The sequence below is a fragment of the Folsomia candida genome, unplaced genomic scaffold (genome assembly GCF_002217175.1).
Source record: "Folsomia candida strain VU population unplaced genomic scaffold, ASM221717v1 Fcan01_Sc012, whole genome shotgun sequence".
NCBI lineage: Eukaryota > Metazoa > Arthropoda > Collembola > Entomobryomorpha > Isotomidae > Folsomia > Folsomia candida.
In genome coordinates this window covers 4,238,648-4,257,399 of record NW_019091204.1, presented here as the reverse complement: position 1 = coordinate 4,257,399, position 18,752 = coordinate 4,238,648, and the positions used below count along the sequence as shown (strand labels likewise).

Below are 18,752 nucleotides of genomic sequence, written 5' to 3'. Positions count from 1 at the left end.
ACCACCAATTCGGTAGGAAATTATTACATGCCTGATTCTACCAGATTTTTAGTAATATCCAATTCAAGCTGCATTACCTTTTTAAAGGAGCAACGTTATTTTTATGAGTGTTTTATTCTACGCCAACGGCAAAATGTGAAGCCTCGTAGGTTCAGTTTGTACGTATTAATGTCAGTTCTTCAAAATCACGGTAAGGTTAAACAGGCCGTTTTTTCTAACCTATTTGTTGCCACATAGATTTTGTTTCGTCATGTATTCAACCCAGTTCCTCCCCCTACTGCGTAACCATTTCAAGCTTACCCGCCATACAGGATGCCTCCCCTTTGAATTTGACCCCCAATCTGGGAAAGTTGTCGTAACGAAGTCCCGTATTCGGGTACGATTTTCCCAGTTGCAATTCGTCACCACCGTAATATACTGGCTCGTACTGCTCCAGCACTTCTGCTTTGGTCCGGTCACAATGTTGAAGAGGTTGCAGGGCTTCCTATTCGTGGTCGGGTACCCAATTTTTCTTGCGGCGGGATGGGATGTTGGGCTGGATATCGCCCCGGTACAGATAATCAACTCGATACTAGCCTTTGAGAAAGGCCTTGTTGAAGGTACTTATGCAATTTTGTATTAAGTAGCTTCAGCTATTTATGACCGTCCGTAGGCTGTCTGTCCTTCTGTCCATACGCTGCCCGTACGCCGTCCGTCCGTCCGTTGTCTGTCCAGCCGTACAGATTACAGCTGGACAGACAACGTGTTTCCCATTTCCGTGTTTCCAATTTGCCCCCGTTTTCCTTGGGTATTAGAAAATTTGAAACTCAAAATCGGGGAAAACTGGGGTTCTTCTGGTGAATGTTGGGATGCTCATTATTATGACCAGAGGGCGGATATGTATGTATTTCTAACTTTTTCATTCCCAATCAGATCTTACTATAACTTCGTATACACACATCCTATCGAAGCATGATTTAAAAAATTCAAACATGGTTTTTCATATTTTACATATTTTAGGGTTTTCGTACATATACATATTTTCATACATATTTTGAGGTTTTTTCGTAAATACACATATTTTCCTACATATTTCGAGCATTTTCTAAAAATAAACATTTTAATGCATATTTCAGGATTTCCTGAGGAAAAAATATTTTTCTTCATTCAGACGTTAAAGTTGGATAAAAATTATACTTTCATGATAACGGAGTTTAATTCGTGTAAACGACTAGAAAATCCATTTTGCCCCATTTTTCAAGCCATAAAATTGCCCCTGAAAATCTCTAAATATGGCTAATGTCGTTTTACGGGTCATTACATGAATATTAAAATACAATACATAATAATTCATTAATAAGAGTGTTACAAATTTGAAACTTTTCGAAAATTAAATGCAAATATATAAAATTAGTAGTAGAAAATTTCGGTTGAAAAATATGTTTTACGTGCATATTTTCGCGTTTTTTAAGTACATATTACATACATATTTTGAGGAATTTAAGTACATACATATCCGCCCTATGATTATGACTTATCTTTATTCTACGAATGGTAAAATCTCAACGAAGAATTTTAACTTGTGCTTGTAAAGTTATGCGTAAATATGGTTTAAGCCCAAAAAGCCATCATCGGGACGAATTAAGTCAACACATTTTACACATTTATAAGGATTTTCTGTCATTCTTTTCCAGTGAACGAAACCATCAAACCGTCATTCGAAACAAAGTTGATGGTGTTCTTCATAATCATGATGGAGTTTACCGTGTTCCTAGTGCCGTTCGCGGTGAGCGCGATGATAACGATGGATCCATGCACTCCTCCCTTCCTCTTGTCGATGTCGCCTCGTTGCGAGAAACTAGTCTGGGGGAATATGGGACATGAAATACTCGTCATCTTGTTCGATGCGAGGATTGGTTTCCAAATATGCTATGGCGGGGCCACGTGGATATTTCACATTATGTTTGCCGGAATTGTGGGAATTCTCAATTACTTGCAATTACTGAGAGGGTGGGTACAAAAAAAGTTTTGAAAATATTTTAAAATAAAGTGAGCCTACTAATCATGCGTAATTACACACTTTCGAAGAGCAAACTGAAATTAGGCTGATTGGGGGAAAAATAAGATTATTTTCTAAAAATTCAGTGACGAACATTTTTGCAGTCCAATTTTCCTGCCATTAAAAAAACGTGATTAAGGCAACTGGAAGTTCCATAATTGAATATGCATATGTATCCTTACCACAGCTTATTTATGGTAAACTTGCTATATATTTTCACTTTAAAAAATTTACAGGCGGATTTTTAAAGCCCAAACGATCTCGGGGATTCTAGCTTCCATCAAGCTTTACAGGTGTATCCAAATTTTAGAAACGTACATGAACGGCTTCCTGATAATGCGGGTAATGCCGGGAGTCATTGGTGTTATTCCCCTCGTGCAAATCATATGTCAGTACGTTTGCATTCAACTGCACGGCGAAATAGCGATGCCCGGCTTTATCATCTTTCCCCTTGTCATGATTGACAGTTGGATGGGCAATGTGGGCGCCATCACGCTTGGATCCTGGGTAAACAGTAGGTCAATTACCACGCTGAAACTGCAGGTGAGACATGCCACCAAGTTTGGAGGGAAACGGTCCCTCGTATCCAGACAGATGAAAGCTTGCAACGTTCTAAAGATCAAATTCGGCTCAAACTTTATCGACAAAGGGACGCCGTTGGTAATTCAGAATTTCTGCACAAACCAAACTAGAAGTGAGCCGGGCCTGGGCTTTAAGTGGGCTAGCCCGGGCCCGCCCAGGCCCATTGGGCTTTGGGCGGGTGGGCCTGTCAGCAACCGGGCTTGGGCGGGCCTGGGCTTTTGAGGAACCAAATTTAGTTGGGCCGGGCCTGGGCGGGCTTCTGCCCAGCCGGGCTTGGGCTTTTTAGGAAAAGTCCAAGCCCGAATCAAAACAACCCAGTCTCATATTTGTTGGGGGTGAATGAGATTATATTCAAAATTGCAGCACACCGGTACAACTGCATGAAGTTCTTGATGTTTTTTCACCCCATCAGTTATCTTCTTACACAACAAATTTACTTGTTCCTTTCTGTTATCATTACATTCTGTATATTTATATACACATACATACGTATAATATACGTTTGTATGTGTATATATTATGACATATTATGTCATCCTTATTGTTCATGCTAAAATCAGGACAATCAGTTCTTGGCACATGTTCAACATATCTTACACTTAGGGAACTTGAAATTAGTCCCAGGTACTACACAGCTTGAAAATTGTACTGTAATCAATTAAAAATTGCAGTTTTAATTCAGGAAGTTGAATTTTTATTTATGTACATCTTATTAAATAATTATATTTTATAAATTTTAGGGTGCCCCTCAATAACTATATTGAATGATGGGTATTTTTGATAATCATTCATTTAAACCTAGCCTTACAAGGAGCCCAGTGGGCTTAGCCCGGTGGGCCTGGGCCTGGGCGGGCTTTTTTAATGAAAAGCCCAATGGGCTTGGGCGGGCCTGGGCTCAATTTTTCCGGGCCTGGGCGGGCCTGTGCTTTTGAGACGGGCTTTTGAACCGGGCTTGGGCGGGCCGGGCTTGGAAAAGTCCAGGCCCGGCTCACCTCTAAACCAAACCCTGAATTTGCTACTTATCCGGGAAGGACGTCAAAGAGGGGGAGATGGTGGGGCGTAAAAAGTGTATAGTTTATTAATTTTGGGACATCTGCCAATGATAGAATAATTTAAATTTGTACTTGAAATAAGTGGGGGAAAATAAATTCCATCCAAATGTTCAGAAAACTTGAGATGCGTTTCGCAATTTATTTTTGGTTCATCAGGCTACAAAATTTAATTACAAAATTCCGTTAAATGTAAATTAAAAATGTAAATTATCGTGCTGTGTTTGTTGTTTTTGGTTAAACAATGATTATGGCTAACGTGATAAATTTACACTGAGTTTGGTGTAAATTTGCAGCAGGTTTTCATTGTATTGGTAATTAGGTTAGTAAAAACGGTAGTAATTTTGCTTCTAAAGTATTCAGTGTATGGAAAAAAGAATGGCTTGCTAGAGTTTTAGTATCATGTATGAAGACAAGATAAATACTTGTACAATTATTTTATTTTGCATTCATTGCAGAATTATATTTAACGCTGCCAACTGAAGCGGTTAAAATTACTTTCTAATAAATATTTTCTCCGTAAAATAGAACAATTAAATAAAATTGTATCTACAATATCAAACAAATTTTGATCAATGCTGCCGGATTGAGTACTTTTTTAGTACAAAATACATTGCACACGTTCCATGTAAAGATCTTCATCTTGTCAGAAGAAGGAATGAAGCCGTCTCTGTCACACAAAATTGTTGAACTACCAGCGGTGTCAAGGTGTCAACAAAATTATTACCAAATTCCAACCTCAACGGTGTCAAGGATCTATGCACTTTCCTGTCCCACTTTTTGCAAGTATTCCATTTACTCCGAGAAAGCCAATTTCTGCTCAAAGTATTGACTTTTGCCGCGACAGAAAACATTACCACGGTAAAGAGAAGTATTAGAAAGTACCCCAATAAAAATATTAACCCTATAATCTTATCCGACTGAAATAATTTAACAGCAACATTACAAATTATTATTTGAAAGGCAGGAATTGTTAATGCACCAACCAAAAATATTCGACCCCTGATGCATGAGTTAAGGCACTTTTCAAAAATTTGTACCATTTTATACTCCACAATTTTTGAAATTTCATTCTCATATTGTTTTACAAAAATGATGAAATCAATCAATAAGAATGCTACGCCGTGAAGCAATACTTGAATCAAGTAATAGGATGCTGCTAATGTGATGTTGATAAAAACTATGGACTCAACTCCGCCAAAAAACATTCGTACTATCCACGTTTTTACAAAGACTCCATCGCGACAAAGTGGTGCGGTTAAGAGGAGCGGTTGACATGGGACGAAAATTGCCAATATTCCCAATAGGATACCGATTATCGTGCAGTTGAGTCCAATCATGTATGAAAGGAGTCTAATATACAGGTTTATTTTTGAAGCTTTTCCATCACCTGCAACAAAACAGAAAGCTTTGGATATAGTATGTGAAGATTTTGCTATCTGACTTTTTGCAGCACCCTAAATATAGTGAAATACGCCGTCGTAAACGCACGGAAGTAGCTTCAGACTTACTTTACCCTAACCACTCCCACAACATTGGGGAAACACTTAATTTCACTGAATTTCATCTATAGATTCAATTGCATTAAAAATCTCATTTTGCCCTACCACACCCCCTGGCGCCAAGGGATATGGTCCGATTTACCCAAAAGAGGATCCACCCCCTAGGGTAGTATGTATGTATAATGTCGAAAACCGATTTCAATTATCTCGATCCGTTGTCACGTATTTAATCCTGCTTACAGACGGACAGAGGGACAAAGTCTTCGCACAAAGTAGCTGAAGCCACCTAATAAATGACACTCTGCCCTGTGATAAGTATCCATGCTAAATTTTGGTTTGTTTGGAAATGTTTCGCCCGATATATCCCTATTTTCTTAGAAAAACTCACGGGGTCTTAAGAAAATTTTTCCATACTGTATCTTGGTTAACTTACCGTTGTGAGAGTTATTTCCAAGTGATATGAAATTGATAAGCTGCACAACGCTGAAATCGACTGGAACATCTAATCGCACCAAGAATGAGATTGTGTACGAAACTGCAATAAGAGCAGGCTCTGCCCGGTCCATAACAGACTTGTGCAGGCTGATCGAATAGAGGCGACAGATTGTTATCAAGAAATGCACAACCAATGTCAGAATAACACATTTTTGTTGTCTCGGTGATTTTGTAGCGATTCTTCCCTTCGCGGAATCCCACTTGATTGGTAAACAATAACGTCCGTACTGAAGAGTTAGGATAAGAAGGTCTAAATCTTTTTTGGTTCTCATTTTGAGACGGATCAGTTGGAATAGGTGACTGAACAGGTCTACGTTCCGTAGATGACTTCTGACTATTTTAAATTTATTAATCGACATTATGCTTGACAAAGTTTGAATACTTACTATACCTGTTCACGTTCATTCATTTGACTGAACATGATAGTGAATGAAAATGAATTTCCTGTCATTTTAGTGAAAATGACTGAAGGATTCCGTCATTTCAGATGAATGACTGTCAATGAAAGGATTTTTCATCCTATGCTTGATACATGGGGCGAAGTAAGAAATGAAGTCCAATGAAGCGAAGTGAAGTGAAATGAAAATGAATGAATGATTGAGTGTGAATGAAAATTTTCAGTCAGAAATCGGCATGAATGACTTTTGAATGAAAACTAAATTTTTGAACAGGTATGTTACTTACAATGTATAAAATTTTGAATGCTGATTAAAATATTTGGGATGTGTAGAGTTAATGAAAACATAAATATTCTAGTATTTGTTATTATCTTCAAGAGACTAAGGTTACAATTAATCTTTGGTTTATAGAACGAAGTGAAATAATTAAATTTAATAATTGAATTCATCAATAAATTAATACTTTGACCTAATTTGGTGAAAAACTTGATAATTTAGATAAATACAGTTCACGAAATCGACTCCAAATTTTAAGTGTGGGTGTTGCTATGGTTTAAATTTTAAAACGGTAGCTTGCCTGGCATAAGCATTATTTTTTTTAAAATTAAGGTTTTCAAGTACAAACCATAACGTCCACGTGAATGTGGGCAAAATTTGGTTATACGTGCAGTGCGATCATCGGAGTTATTATTCATCGATTGAGACCACAATATATCCTTCAAGCTGTGTAATAATTACACATTTACATGAATGTATTTAAATACATATGCAATTAGTTGGCTAGGTCAAATTAAGAAGGTTTACTTCAATGGAATTTAATTTTAATCGGAAATTTCATAGAATAAGAGCAGCTGGTAGACAACATATTCAATATTGATAATATTTGACAACAGAGTTAATTTATTCTAATTCTAGCATACATACATACCTTATGATTTTACCAACTAGATGCATCGATATAAATAAGTGTATGGCACGTGTAGGCGATTTTGTGGTGAGTTAAAAGTCTGCAAACCATTAAAAAAAATTAAGTTTCAGTCATGAACTATGAGCCTGAAATATCTAATCTTATCTCGTCGCGGTTCCGACTATTTTACTAAATTTAATTAGGTCGTTTAGATTTCTGAAAATACCAATCTATGAAGAAGATTTCAGTGAGTAATCGAAGTTCTTGACAATAAACTCTAAATACCTTGCTTCATTATCCACTAAAGTGTACCGTGTATATATATTAAACTAAATTTGATACCTAAGCTGTTTTGTTTTCAAAGTAGATATGTAACAGCTCGATACTGGATTTTTGGTGTGAAAAGCATTGTATTTAATTTGTAAATAATATTCTGATTGTTCCGTTATTTTTTATCCACAAAAATGTTCACGTCTTTTCTCACATTCCAAATCCTCGCATTCGTAACTCCTGAAATAAATATAAATACTCAGATTATGCAACTTAGGTTTGGTTGAACGATTGGGATTCCGACGTCCCTGGCGGTGCAAATGATATGACGGCATCCCCACCTAAAAGAAATCCATGGGAACCCACGGGAGACGCCCATAGGACAATGAACAGAGTAAGGAAAACCCCGGGGTTTTGCTATTGAAACCCCATACCCCGGGGTTTTACCTGGGTTTTGCGGGTAGTCGGGGTAGTCGGGATAAACTGAGTCAGTGTCTCATGTATTAATATATTATGTTAAGAAAACAATCTGATGTTTCGACTATTTCGCAACAAGGCAGTTCATTAATTCAATTTTAGCATCTAATTAATTTACAAAATTATCAGTAACATGTTCTTTTAAGAGATTATGCAATTTTTATTTATTTGAAAACACCGACAACCCGTGGGTATTGCTCAAATTTGCTACCCCAAAACCCATCAAAACCCGCAATACCCCAATACCCCAAAAACCTGGGGTAGCATACCCTGACAATGAATTTTAAAATGGGAAACTTCGCCCATGCTTGTTCCCATTGGAAAATTTTCTTTTAGCCCTGCATATCTATCGAAATATATTTGTCTACATATGTAGGGATGTGGTTTTTAACAGATAATCTTTTACACTGCGACCGGTAACACAAGGACACCTAACATTTTTTCCAATTTCTCAAAGGCCATTCGGAATGTATAGCTGTTTCTTTCACCATTAAGTACTACAGTGTGTAGTAGTCTTGTCGCAAATTTTCGTTAAAATTAGTGCAGGGGCGGAGAAATTATCAAATAATACGTTAAAATCAGGTGGCCAGTAAAACAAGGACACCTTTGGAATTATTGCTTTTTGAATCATTTATTTTGGACTTTGTCAATTCTCTTTCAGATCAATACTCAGAATAGCTATCCCCTTTATTGATGGTCGACAAATTTTAATTTTTCATCGACCCCACGTGCTGATTAATGACACTGGTTGGCATTGAATCACATGCATCAATGCAACTTTGTTTTACTTGGAAAACTGTTGAACATGGTCGCCTATGAGCATAGACTTGACGCTATAAGTATCCCTGAATATTTTTAATCTAATTTAGACCCGAACTCCTCAATGGCTAAGGCAGAAAGTCGATACCGTTGTCTTAGAACCAATTCTTTGATTACCGAAATGCATAATATGGTGTATTTTCTGGTTGAAACAGCCATTTTTTCTTGCGAAGTTGTGTTTCGGGTGAAATCAATTACTCTTGAGATGTTTTTATGACCGTGTAAGTTAAAATGTGTACGAACAAATACGATTTCGGACGTCATTCCGCGACCGACGAAAACCTAAATCATGACACAATTTCCACCGTTCTATTTATGGCAAAAATTAAGGTTTTCCTTGCGAAGGTCACGAAAATAATAGTTGTAGCTAGCAGGTCCGCCGCAGGTAACTCATTTCTCGTCGTTAAAGACGGTGTAATCCCCCTTAGAAGTCCACGTCACTCGTTGTTTCGCCCGTTGGAATCCGCCATCTTTTTGCTTCTGGGGATGTACCGGTTTCATCTTAATTTTCCTCTTGCCGAAGTTTGAGCAAGCAGACATGGCCTGAATAGTTTCAGATGTTGAACTAGGAAGCTAAAACTCCGCTCAAAGCTGGCTAATTGTTACACAGTTGTTGCTAGAGTGACGGCGAGTAGTGAATTTTTATATTTGTGTCGTTTAAGGCTTGCGTCCTCTGTTAATTGTTCTACTGAAAGTAATCCCCTTGGCCTTAATCCTTGTTACAAAAGGTCGGCTGACACTTAGGTGATTGTACGTTTGGAAAATACTCCGCCGTAATGCACATTGAGCTTCTACTCTGCACCAATTTCGGGAATTTATCCCTCACTATGTGAAATATACCGAAGAAAAGAGTAAATTTATGTCATAAATTCACCAAAATATCCCAAATGTACTGAAATTTTAATTTCCTACCACAGTTCGTCATATTTTAATTACTTTCGCCGAAAACAATCAATTTAATTTGGGGTGTCCTTGTTTTACTGGCCACCTGATTTTGACATGTTCTTAAATAATTTCAACGCCTCTGCACCAATTTTAACAAAATTTTGCGACAAGACTACTAGCAACTGTAGTACTTAATGGCGAAAGAAACAGCTATACATTCCGAAGGGCCTTTGAGAAATTGGAAAAAATGTTAGGTGTCCTTGTTTTACCGGTCGCAGTGTATATTCGATGTTGTCCCCTGAAAAGCATTGTTTCATACAAATACATAGCTCTCCAAGTTTGTAATATCGAACTACTTTAATTCTATTATGTTTAACCTATTCTCTGGAAAAATTGGAACTGCTCACAATATGAGATAGTAGATTTCAAAGAATGTAATTACATTATTTGGAAAGTAGCTTGATATTTGTCTTATTTGCCTAATTTTATTAGGAACCGGGCCTACTCATGAAAAAACAATTAACTTAAATAGTAGGTACTAAAATCGATAAATTTATATATTATTTGTCTGTCAATTCCATCGGCTGGGGAAGATATAAATTTGTATAAATGTCATCGACGATTTACCAATAATCCAGACAAATAATCTATGAACCCATTTTCATGAATTTCATCTATATTAAATACAGACTTCAACAATTTTTGTCTTGTTTGAAGTGGTTTTTCCTCCAGTATTTCCACAATACCGTATTGGTCAACTTTGTTATTTCCGAAAGTGAATTTTCGAGCCCAAACATACTAAAGTCCAACATTGTGCGTTATTTTGTTTCGTTTTACGTCAAGTATTCCACAGAAAGCTTCAACCTGAACCAGACATAATTTGATATCATGTATTGTCGGAAATTATCTCTAACAAGCCGAAAAATTATGAGTGAATTCATGTTTTCGAAATTTTCAAAATTTCAAATTTCACTCGATCCGTTCTCCGCTATGCAACGTTACGCCCTCTTTTCCCAATCGATCTATCCGCAGTACATAACTTGGATTAGGGGCAGTGGAAGACCTTTTGCAACGCAGAAATCCAAGCTGTTTCCCTGGTTTCTATTTTTCGGCATGACTTTGTTATCAAATTTGTACTATTTGTACATTATTTTGTACCAAATTCTTTCTTATGCTAAGGATCCTGACATTTCCACGAGGGAAGTTATCACCCTTCTCGTCTTCTTTGGTCCGAGTATGGTGTCGTTGACGAATATCGTTACCTACGTTTTAAAAAGCAGCGAGATATGTTTTATAAGTGGAAATTTACACAATTTGAAAGAATCGGGAAAACTTCAAGGTAAGTTAATTTTCTCAAAATAAGATTTTTATTCATATTTTTATTCAGACAAAAAATATAAAATAAATAAATCAAATAAAAAATTCAACCAAACGTAACGAAAAAATAGATTAAACTATTTCAAAGAAAGAAACCAGACTTATTCATATTCGTTCAATTTTGCCGAAATGAATGAGTGAATAATTCATTGAATGAATGAAGATTTGACATTTCAAAATGGATGAGTGTATTTTTTATTCATTCATTTTTTGCCCTATGTTAAATTCATGGGGCTAATTATTTATAGAATGAGTGAAGAATGAATGAATAATTTAAATTGAATTTCGAAGCGAAGGAATTTGGAAAAAAATGAACAGGAATAAAAAAGAAACTATCTTCAAAAAATTAATAAATACAATTCCACCTTACAGAATCCTCTTCTTCCATGACGATTGGTTTGTTACTCAATACCGTATTTCCTCTCACTTTTACTACTCCGATAGCAATGTCGTCCATTCCACTCGTCATTCCAAATATGGATCCGTCATACTTCCTTTTTCGCGGAGTTTGTCTTCCACCCAAAATAAAAATCCTGCTACGCGTTGAACTAACTTTCACCCTCGTTTTTCACAATGCCATCATGATCTTTAGTTTATTAATCTACATTGTGAACGTAACGTCCTCCTTGCACATTTGTCTCGATGATATGGCAAGTGACAATACCGGAAGAAGAAATGCGACCGGAAGTCATGTTCAAAACGTGGCCATTTCAAAATTTGAGCAATTTCAAATTTACTTTTTGAAATATAAACAGCTCCAAATAATTGCCGAGATACAGAACGGAATTCTAGTTTATGTCTATCCGGTCGCACTTTTGGTGGCAATTTCGTTAGGAAGTGTGCTCGGCTATGTGCTCGTCGTGCTAAATGAGGATGTCCCATTTTCACTGGTCCTGCAGGCGGGCATAGTTTTGGTTCTTTTGGTCGGTGCGGCACACAAGTTGATCCCACTGGTGGCAAATATCACGGGAAAATCAGAAGATTTTCTGCTATTTTGGGGAGTTCAGAAAAGTACAAGCTCGTTGGGGAGGCGGAAGCTTAAAAGTTTGACAAATTTGAGGATGAAGGTTGGCAATTTTTTTGCGATCAAGAAAAGTGCGAGGACCGTGTTTCTGTGGATGTTGTTGGATAATATTATTACTTTGATTATGTCAGTGTAGAAAGTAAAGGGTGCGAACGAGTGCAATGTAGGTATGTATGCATCGTCTAATTGAACATGGCATAGGTATTTAGATTTGTACACTCTTAGAAATCTGGTATTAAATCATTGCCGACCGGAGTACATACATATGTGACTCTACCGGCACTGGTGTTAACTGTGTCGTGCATTGAATACATGTCTTTCTCTTAATAAATTCGGCCATGTAAAACTCAAGTAGTTCAGGCATTTTGAGATTCATACATTTATTAACCATTTCACCCAATTCGCTGCATCTTGAGCCTTGCTCACGTTCTTCAGTTAACAATATTGTTGCCATGTTGCGGGTACCCGGATTACCCGGCACTTCGAACTTAATCATTAACTCAATAAGGGTATTCAAGGTGAAACATTTTGCGGATAGTAATCCTGTAGGATTGTAAAGTGTACGTGGACAGATCACTTTCTGTCGATCATATATGTATGTAAATGATTTTTTCCAACAAAAACGGAACCTCTAAGGTTCCTAATGTACATGTAGTTCCTACTGTAGTCATGCCAAATCCGACGGCAATCCCGAATAACTGTCAGGACACACTACGCAGTATATGATATTATAGTGATGAGAGAAATAAAGCGACAAAACCAAGACTTATCCCGTTCGTTTATTCAAGTTTATTGCATTTTAATGAATTTATGTTATACACTGTCTAAAATAGAAACAATATCCTTGAATCTGTAATGGTCATTTCAATGCAAATTTTGAAACAATAGCGTCGTAAGCAATCGCCATCACTGTCAAACTGACTCGCATGCTACCCCACCCCCGAACAAGCTCCAATAAGTCATTTCATCATTAGCCAGTGCTTGTGGATACAAAATTAAATAACATTTCGCGCTCCTGCATCCTAAGCAAGGTGATTGGTCTGCATACTTCCAACGTGACCGGACAAAATCAGACGGGTCAAAATCAGCGTCATATATAACCCGTCTATTCAGTCGAGCACCAGGTTGGAGTGAAAAACAGAAATGGGCCGACTCTTTCATAACGGCATGTGGAACTTCCATAAATCCCGTTGCAACTGCGCAATCATCCCCAATCATTAGACCGTCGTCGTAATTCGATCCAAACTGGAATGCGCTATTTCTGAAAAAATTTAAACTTTGTTACAATCCACACAAGTAAATAAATGAATTTAGGCTAAATGTTAGCTAAATGATTTAGCTGTTTTTACACTCTTAGTAAAACAGGGAGCCCACATGACTTGACCAAATTGTGATAATATTTTACCCCACATTGTGATAAATCTTCCCCAAAATGTGTAAACGTAACACGAAATAGTGAGGACTTGACACATTGTGGGGGAGATTTATTACAATGTAAAATATCGTCACATTTTGGTTAAGTCATGTGGGCTCCAGATTTTTCTAACAATGCGATGATGTGAAGTGTAAACCTCCGATTTGGTTGAAATTTCGAAATTAGGTGGTCCATGTCAATACAACCAACGTTTCTTGAGGCAGTTTGTACGATGGTCAGAATTTGTCAAAATATTTGAGACGAAGGTTGTAAAATGGGCGAATTTTACCAGGCGGAGGAAGCAAACTCAACTTCCATTTTCTTCTTGTGCTAATAATTGCACATTTTTAAACTTTGACCTCAAATATTTTGCCAAATTCTGACCATCGCCCAAACTGCCTCAAGAAACGTTGGTTGTATTGACATGGACCACTTAATTTCAAAATTTCAACCAAATCGGAGGTTTACCATCGCATTGTAAGAGTAAATAATTAAGTAATGCAATATTTTCAAAAATACCCGATGACATGTGAATCATCAAATGCGAATCCATCCCCTGCCGCAACAACGGTGCACGGAGCAATTACATTGTTGATGTATTGGGCGTGGCAGAGCGGTTCATTGTTGGCGTTCTTATCGGAAGCAATGAATTTTACGATGGGGGAAACGACAGAATTTAGAAAATTTGAGGCTCCATTGGCAACGTTTGGGTCATCGGACTGCAACAAACTTGTCAGCATATGGGCCACGAGGAAGGGTTGTGGTTTGTTGTAGAAGTGGTTACTCAGGACGATTATGTAGTAGAGGTGTTTGCATCCGTCAAGTTTCTGAAAATAATTTCGAAAATTACTATCATTATAATAAAAATCGGTCAGTACACTCGACGTAATTAATTGCTGGGTAGGGTGACCACCACATCAGTTAAAACTTTTCGCAAAAATGGTAATAATTTCGGCTAAATTCAAATTTACTACAATGCATGAACAAAATAGATACCATAAGGTGACTAGTTTCAATTTCGCGGAAATTATTATTACCATTTTAAAGTCAAGTTAGGTCCCTATAAAAAATATAGTTTCAAAAAGTCTTCCCAACTTACATATTTGTCTTCAAGGAGACTCAGAAATTTGAAAATTTTCAAGATGAATTCGTTGTCATTGAGAACCTCAACATAAGAAAGTGACACGAGGGATGACAGCACAGTAGTCATGCTGCCCTTGAAGGATCCTTTCTCGAACAGGTACGCCGTCCCGCTGTCAGGCCCACGGACAATTTCGTGCATTATATTTATAATTTTGTAATCTTCGAGATCTTTCTCCAAATTCGCTACTGTTATTTTAAGGGTATAAGCTGCGGTCGAAATGGCGCTCAGGGATGTGACCAATGTTTCTATTTGATCTTTGAAAGTGTCTTGGGCTATAGAAAAAACAGTAAATTGAAAGATTTGTAAATTTTCAAATTTTGCAAGTCTTATTACAAGTTGTTCATTGCAAGTTTTGCAATCCATCTTTAGCTGCTGTTCACTTAAATACGTCATGTGACGTATGTTCCTAAGAGACCAAATATGTCATATCACGTATTCCTTTTAAATGCAGCTTTCTCAAAATTTCTCAAAATTCGAGTGTTTCTTTGGTATTTTGTGGAAAACTGGATGGTAAAAAGTTGACTTTTTGGATATTTTTCTTCACGAATTCTGGGATTTTCCGTATACCGACTAATGTTAAAAAGTGGAGTTTTCGTGATTTTCGTCAAAAAAGTCAAAACTTGGAAACTGGTTGAAATAAATATTTGGGTTTTACAGAAAATCATAGAAATTCAATTGGTTTCTACTAAATGTAGTTATGAATTCAATTTCTCACTCAACGGAAATTTTAATCGAGACAGATAAAGTTGAAAGAGGTCAAATTTGACCAGCTTTGACGACTTCGTTGTGTGGGTAACATACAATTTTCATATACTTAAATTTCTACCTTCTTGCATTAAACTGTCCATTTTTGTCGTTAATTGCGCAATTTCTTCTTGCACGACTGCCATCTGACTTTCAACTTTGTCGATGTCACCATTCACGTCTATTTGAGCCAGCTTAGTTTGCAGATCCACTATTTCCTCTTTAAGATCGTCAATTTCCTTCTGCACCTCGTCAGGATCTGGAGGATTGAAGCCACCAACCATTTTCCTGCTCAGAATTTTTGGAATTTAAATTATTCAATAAAATTTGGTATAATTTCTTAACACAATTTGAATTAGATGTGATTATTTTAATATTTTGTTACATCTCGTCGGGATATAATAAAGTTTTTTAAAATTCCGGGGACCTGCGGGGCCCCTATGCCGTGCGTACCCTGCCTACCCCATAGTGTGGTTATACCAGATTTCTTAACAACTTTTAACCAGATGTAAAAAATCTGCTTCCCATTACATATTTACATAACTCGAAAAAGTATTTGATCGAACATTAAAAGTAACTACCTATGAGTAAGAATTATTCGATTCAACAATGAAATCCACCACTAATTTTAAATTTTGGAGTTAAGTATTTTAAGATGTTACTATAGTCGGTGTGTGATAGTAACAGCAAGATTTTTGGGGGCAATTACCCTGGGGGGTGTTATGGACTTATAACATGGTGTATATAGGGAAATTTATTTCTCTGGAACGGGTGGATGGAATTTCAAAATATTTTTTTTGTTGTAATCCTTACCCAAATACCTCCACCCCTTTTTGGTGTTTTTCCAAAATTTCACGTTTGAACTTCGGAGCAAAATTTCTAATATTGAAACAAAAAATGTGCAAAATATCTAAATTATTAATAACTTTAGAAAATTTGCTACGAAGTTCAAACGTAAAATTCAGGGAAAACACCAAAAAGGGGTGGAGGTATTTGGGTAAGGATTACAACAAAAAAAATATTTTGAAATTCCATCCACCCGTTCCAGAGAAATAAATTTCCCTATATACACCATGTTATAAGTCCATAACACCCCCCAGGGTAATTGCCCCCAAAAATCTTGCTGTTACTATCACACACCGACTATAGTAACATCTTAAAATACTTAACTCCAAATTTTAAAATTAGTGGTGGATTTCATTGTTGAATCGAATAATTCTTACTCCTATGTAAATACCTAGGTCTAATAGTCTCCCAATTCGGAGTACCGTTCAGGCTGGTCGACATCCAATTCTGACCTTCGAGATTATTCTTCATGGCGTCGATCGCCCAAGATAACTGTGCTAGTGCCAAATTCATTTTGACATCAAACTCATCACAGTAGGAATTGTTGAGTGGTAAGTTTTCTCGTCCACACATGGACCAAGTTCGTCCTGGCTCGTGGTAATCTGCTTCCTTGCTATAAAATCATTTAAGTTGGATTATTCATTCATTCATTTAATGACGAATGAATAAATTATTCATTCAATATTCAAAATTTGAATGAATATTAAATGAATATTTTGTTCAGATTTTTAAATAAATGAATATTGAGTGAATATCTATTAAATTCGTGTGAATGAATAATGAATGAATTTTTTTTTCATCGTTCATTTTTTTAACTCAATGCTTAATACATAGGGAAAGTTGAGAAATTCGTCTAATACTGTGAATTTTGAAGAACATGAAGGAATGGTGAATAATGAATAAATGCTGAATAATTAATGAATATTTTTTTTGTAATTATTAATGAGTGAATAAGGAATGAATATTTTTTTTCAAGGCCTTGAATGAATGAACTTTAAATGAATAAATATTTTTTGAACATGTATTTACATACATACATATATACTCCTTTACTAATCGCACAACTACAGACTGGTTACGAAACATGCATCTCATTCCATCTTGCTCCTCAAAATTTCCGAACAAATTATCATTTTCTATTAAATACCAAAATTTTTACACACTTTTACCAAAAAATTGTATATCAGTTAGTGCACACAATTTTTCTGTCAAAGATTTTAAAAAGGCTGGAGGAAAAATACTTCTTTTCTGATAACCATATTTCGTAGCTGTCTCAATGGCTGGCAAAGTACAAACATATTTTTAGGATTTTTAAGTATTTTACAGAAAATCCCAAACATTTTAAATATATGCATTTAAAAAGTAGTTTAAAATTTCAACCGTAGACATAAAATAGTGTTAAAATTACCTTCCAAATTGCAATACATTATTTGCAGAAATTGAAAATAATGCAGATGCGATCGCGTTGAGATAAAAAGTAGCGACGCCACCCATTTTGATTTCGGAAATTTGTCAAAATTTATCAATAACTTTGATACAAGACGTGAACTCCAATTCTAAGCTCTGATTCAAGGAAGAACTGCTTTTATGTTGGGGTAATTTAGCAGACGTCATTTTAATTTGGATGAATTGAATTCATTCAGTGTGTTGCCCATCATATGAGGAAACTAGGGCATTTGATATAGCACTGTTGTCAATAACATTCCTTGTTGTGACAATAATCACACATTAGTTTCATTCAAACTTTAATGGAATTAAATAATAAATTGCGGATGAATTTGCACTTATTTGTTAAATGAATGGATTTGCTGGTGCTACCAAAGGGGGAAGTCATCATTTAATAACGATGCAAAAACACGAATCAATGCCTCGCACTCATGACTCGGATGGGTGTCATTCAACGCAGTTTTGATTCGTAAGCCACGCGATCATTGCACTCAGCACGATTTTTTAGCCTGGTAAAGGTACATTCAACTTCTTTATTCCTGTAATCCGTGACATTTGACTTTGATGCGATTATGTATTTACGGAGTCGAATTACTTCTCTTAAACCAACGTAAATACTTGAAATTCTATGAGCCATGAGCCTTGTAAGAATTTTCCGATAAATTATTATTATTATGATTACTGATATTAGGCATGTCCCGGGCACCGGGTAGTTACCCGCTACCCGCCTTACCGGGCACTTTTCCCAGTCCTGGGTAATTTTCAGTACCGGTTTACCCGGCAGGGTAAATTCATTATGCTAAAGAAAGGTTTAAATTATTTTTAAATTTACTGTTTCTCTTACAAATTCTGTTCCAAAAAACTGTAAATTTCAAGAAAATCAAAATTTTTTTCTCTCGAAATTCAAGTTCGATTATTATATGACGTCTGTCAACAGACAGATGGCCACGAGGAATTCAATAGTTCTCGTGCTACGCAGGGGTGAGATAATAATAAGAAGTTTTCACGAAATTTATCATTTTAAGGATGGTTTGAGAAATTATATTAGCAATAAAATTGAAATTTTTTTTAGCCACAATTGAACTACTAGCCAAGTTTGATCCAGTTCTTTGGCGCCATGCAGAATATGCACTTGGACCACGGAGAAGTCCCCATTATTTGAGCCACCAATCCCAAGATGAAATATGTAATTTCGATTGTATCCTCCCGAGTTACGATCACAATAATCGACGCAATTAAACTTTCAAACTATTTTTCGATAATTCAGGACGGTGCGGTGACGTATTTTGCTGCTGACTATTAGACGGAATTATCATTCCTCGCTCAATAGCCGTC

At 36.4% G+C, this 18,752-nt stretch overlaps 1 protein-coding gene across 1 annotated transcript; it reads right to left on the bottom strand.

Annotated features, from left to right (window-relative positions):
• Positions 1–12,588: 12,588 nt before the first annotated feature.
• LOC110855261 lies at positions 12,589–17,531 on the bottom strand. The gene is made up of 6 exons (XM_022103677.2): positions 17,380–17,531; positions 16,363–16,584; positions 15,208–15,413; positions 14,337–14,653; positions 13,757–14,064; positions 12,589–13,084 (listed from the first exon to the last, which is right to left on the bottom strand). The coding sequence occupies exons 1-6, from the start codon at positions 17,463–17,465 to the stop codon at positions 12,736–12,738; spliced, it is 1,488 nt and encodes a 495-aa protein (XP_021959369.1). The 5' UTR covers positions 17,466–17,531; the 3' UTR covers positions 12,589–12,735.
• Positions 17,532–18,752: the final 1,221 nt, after the last annotated feature.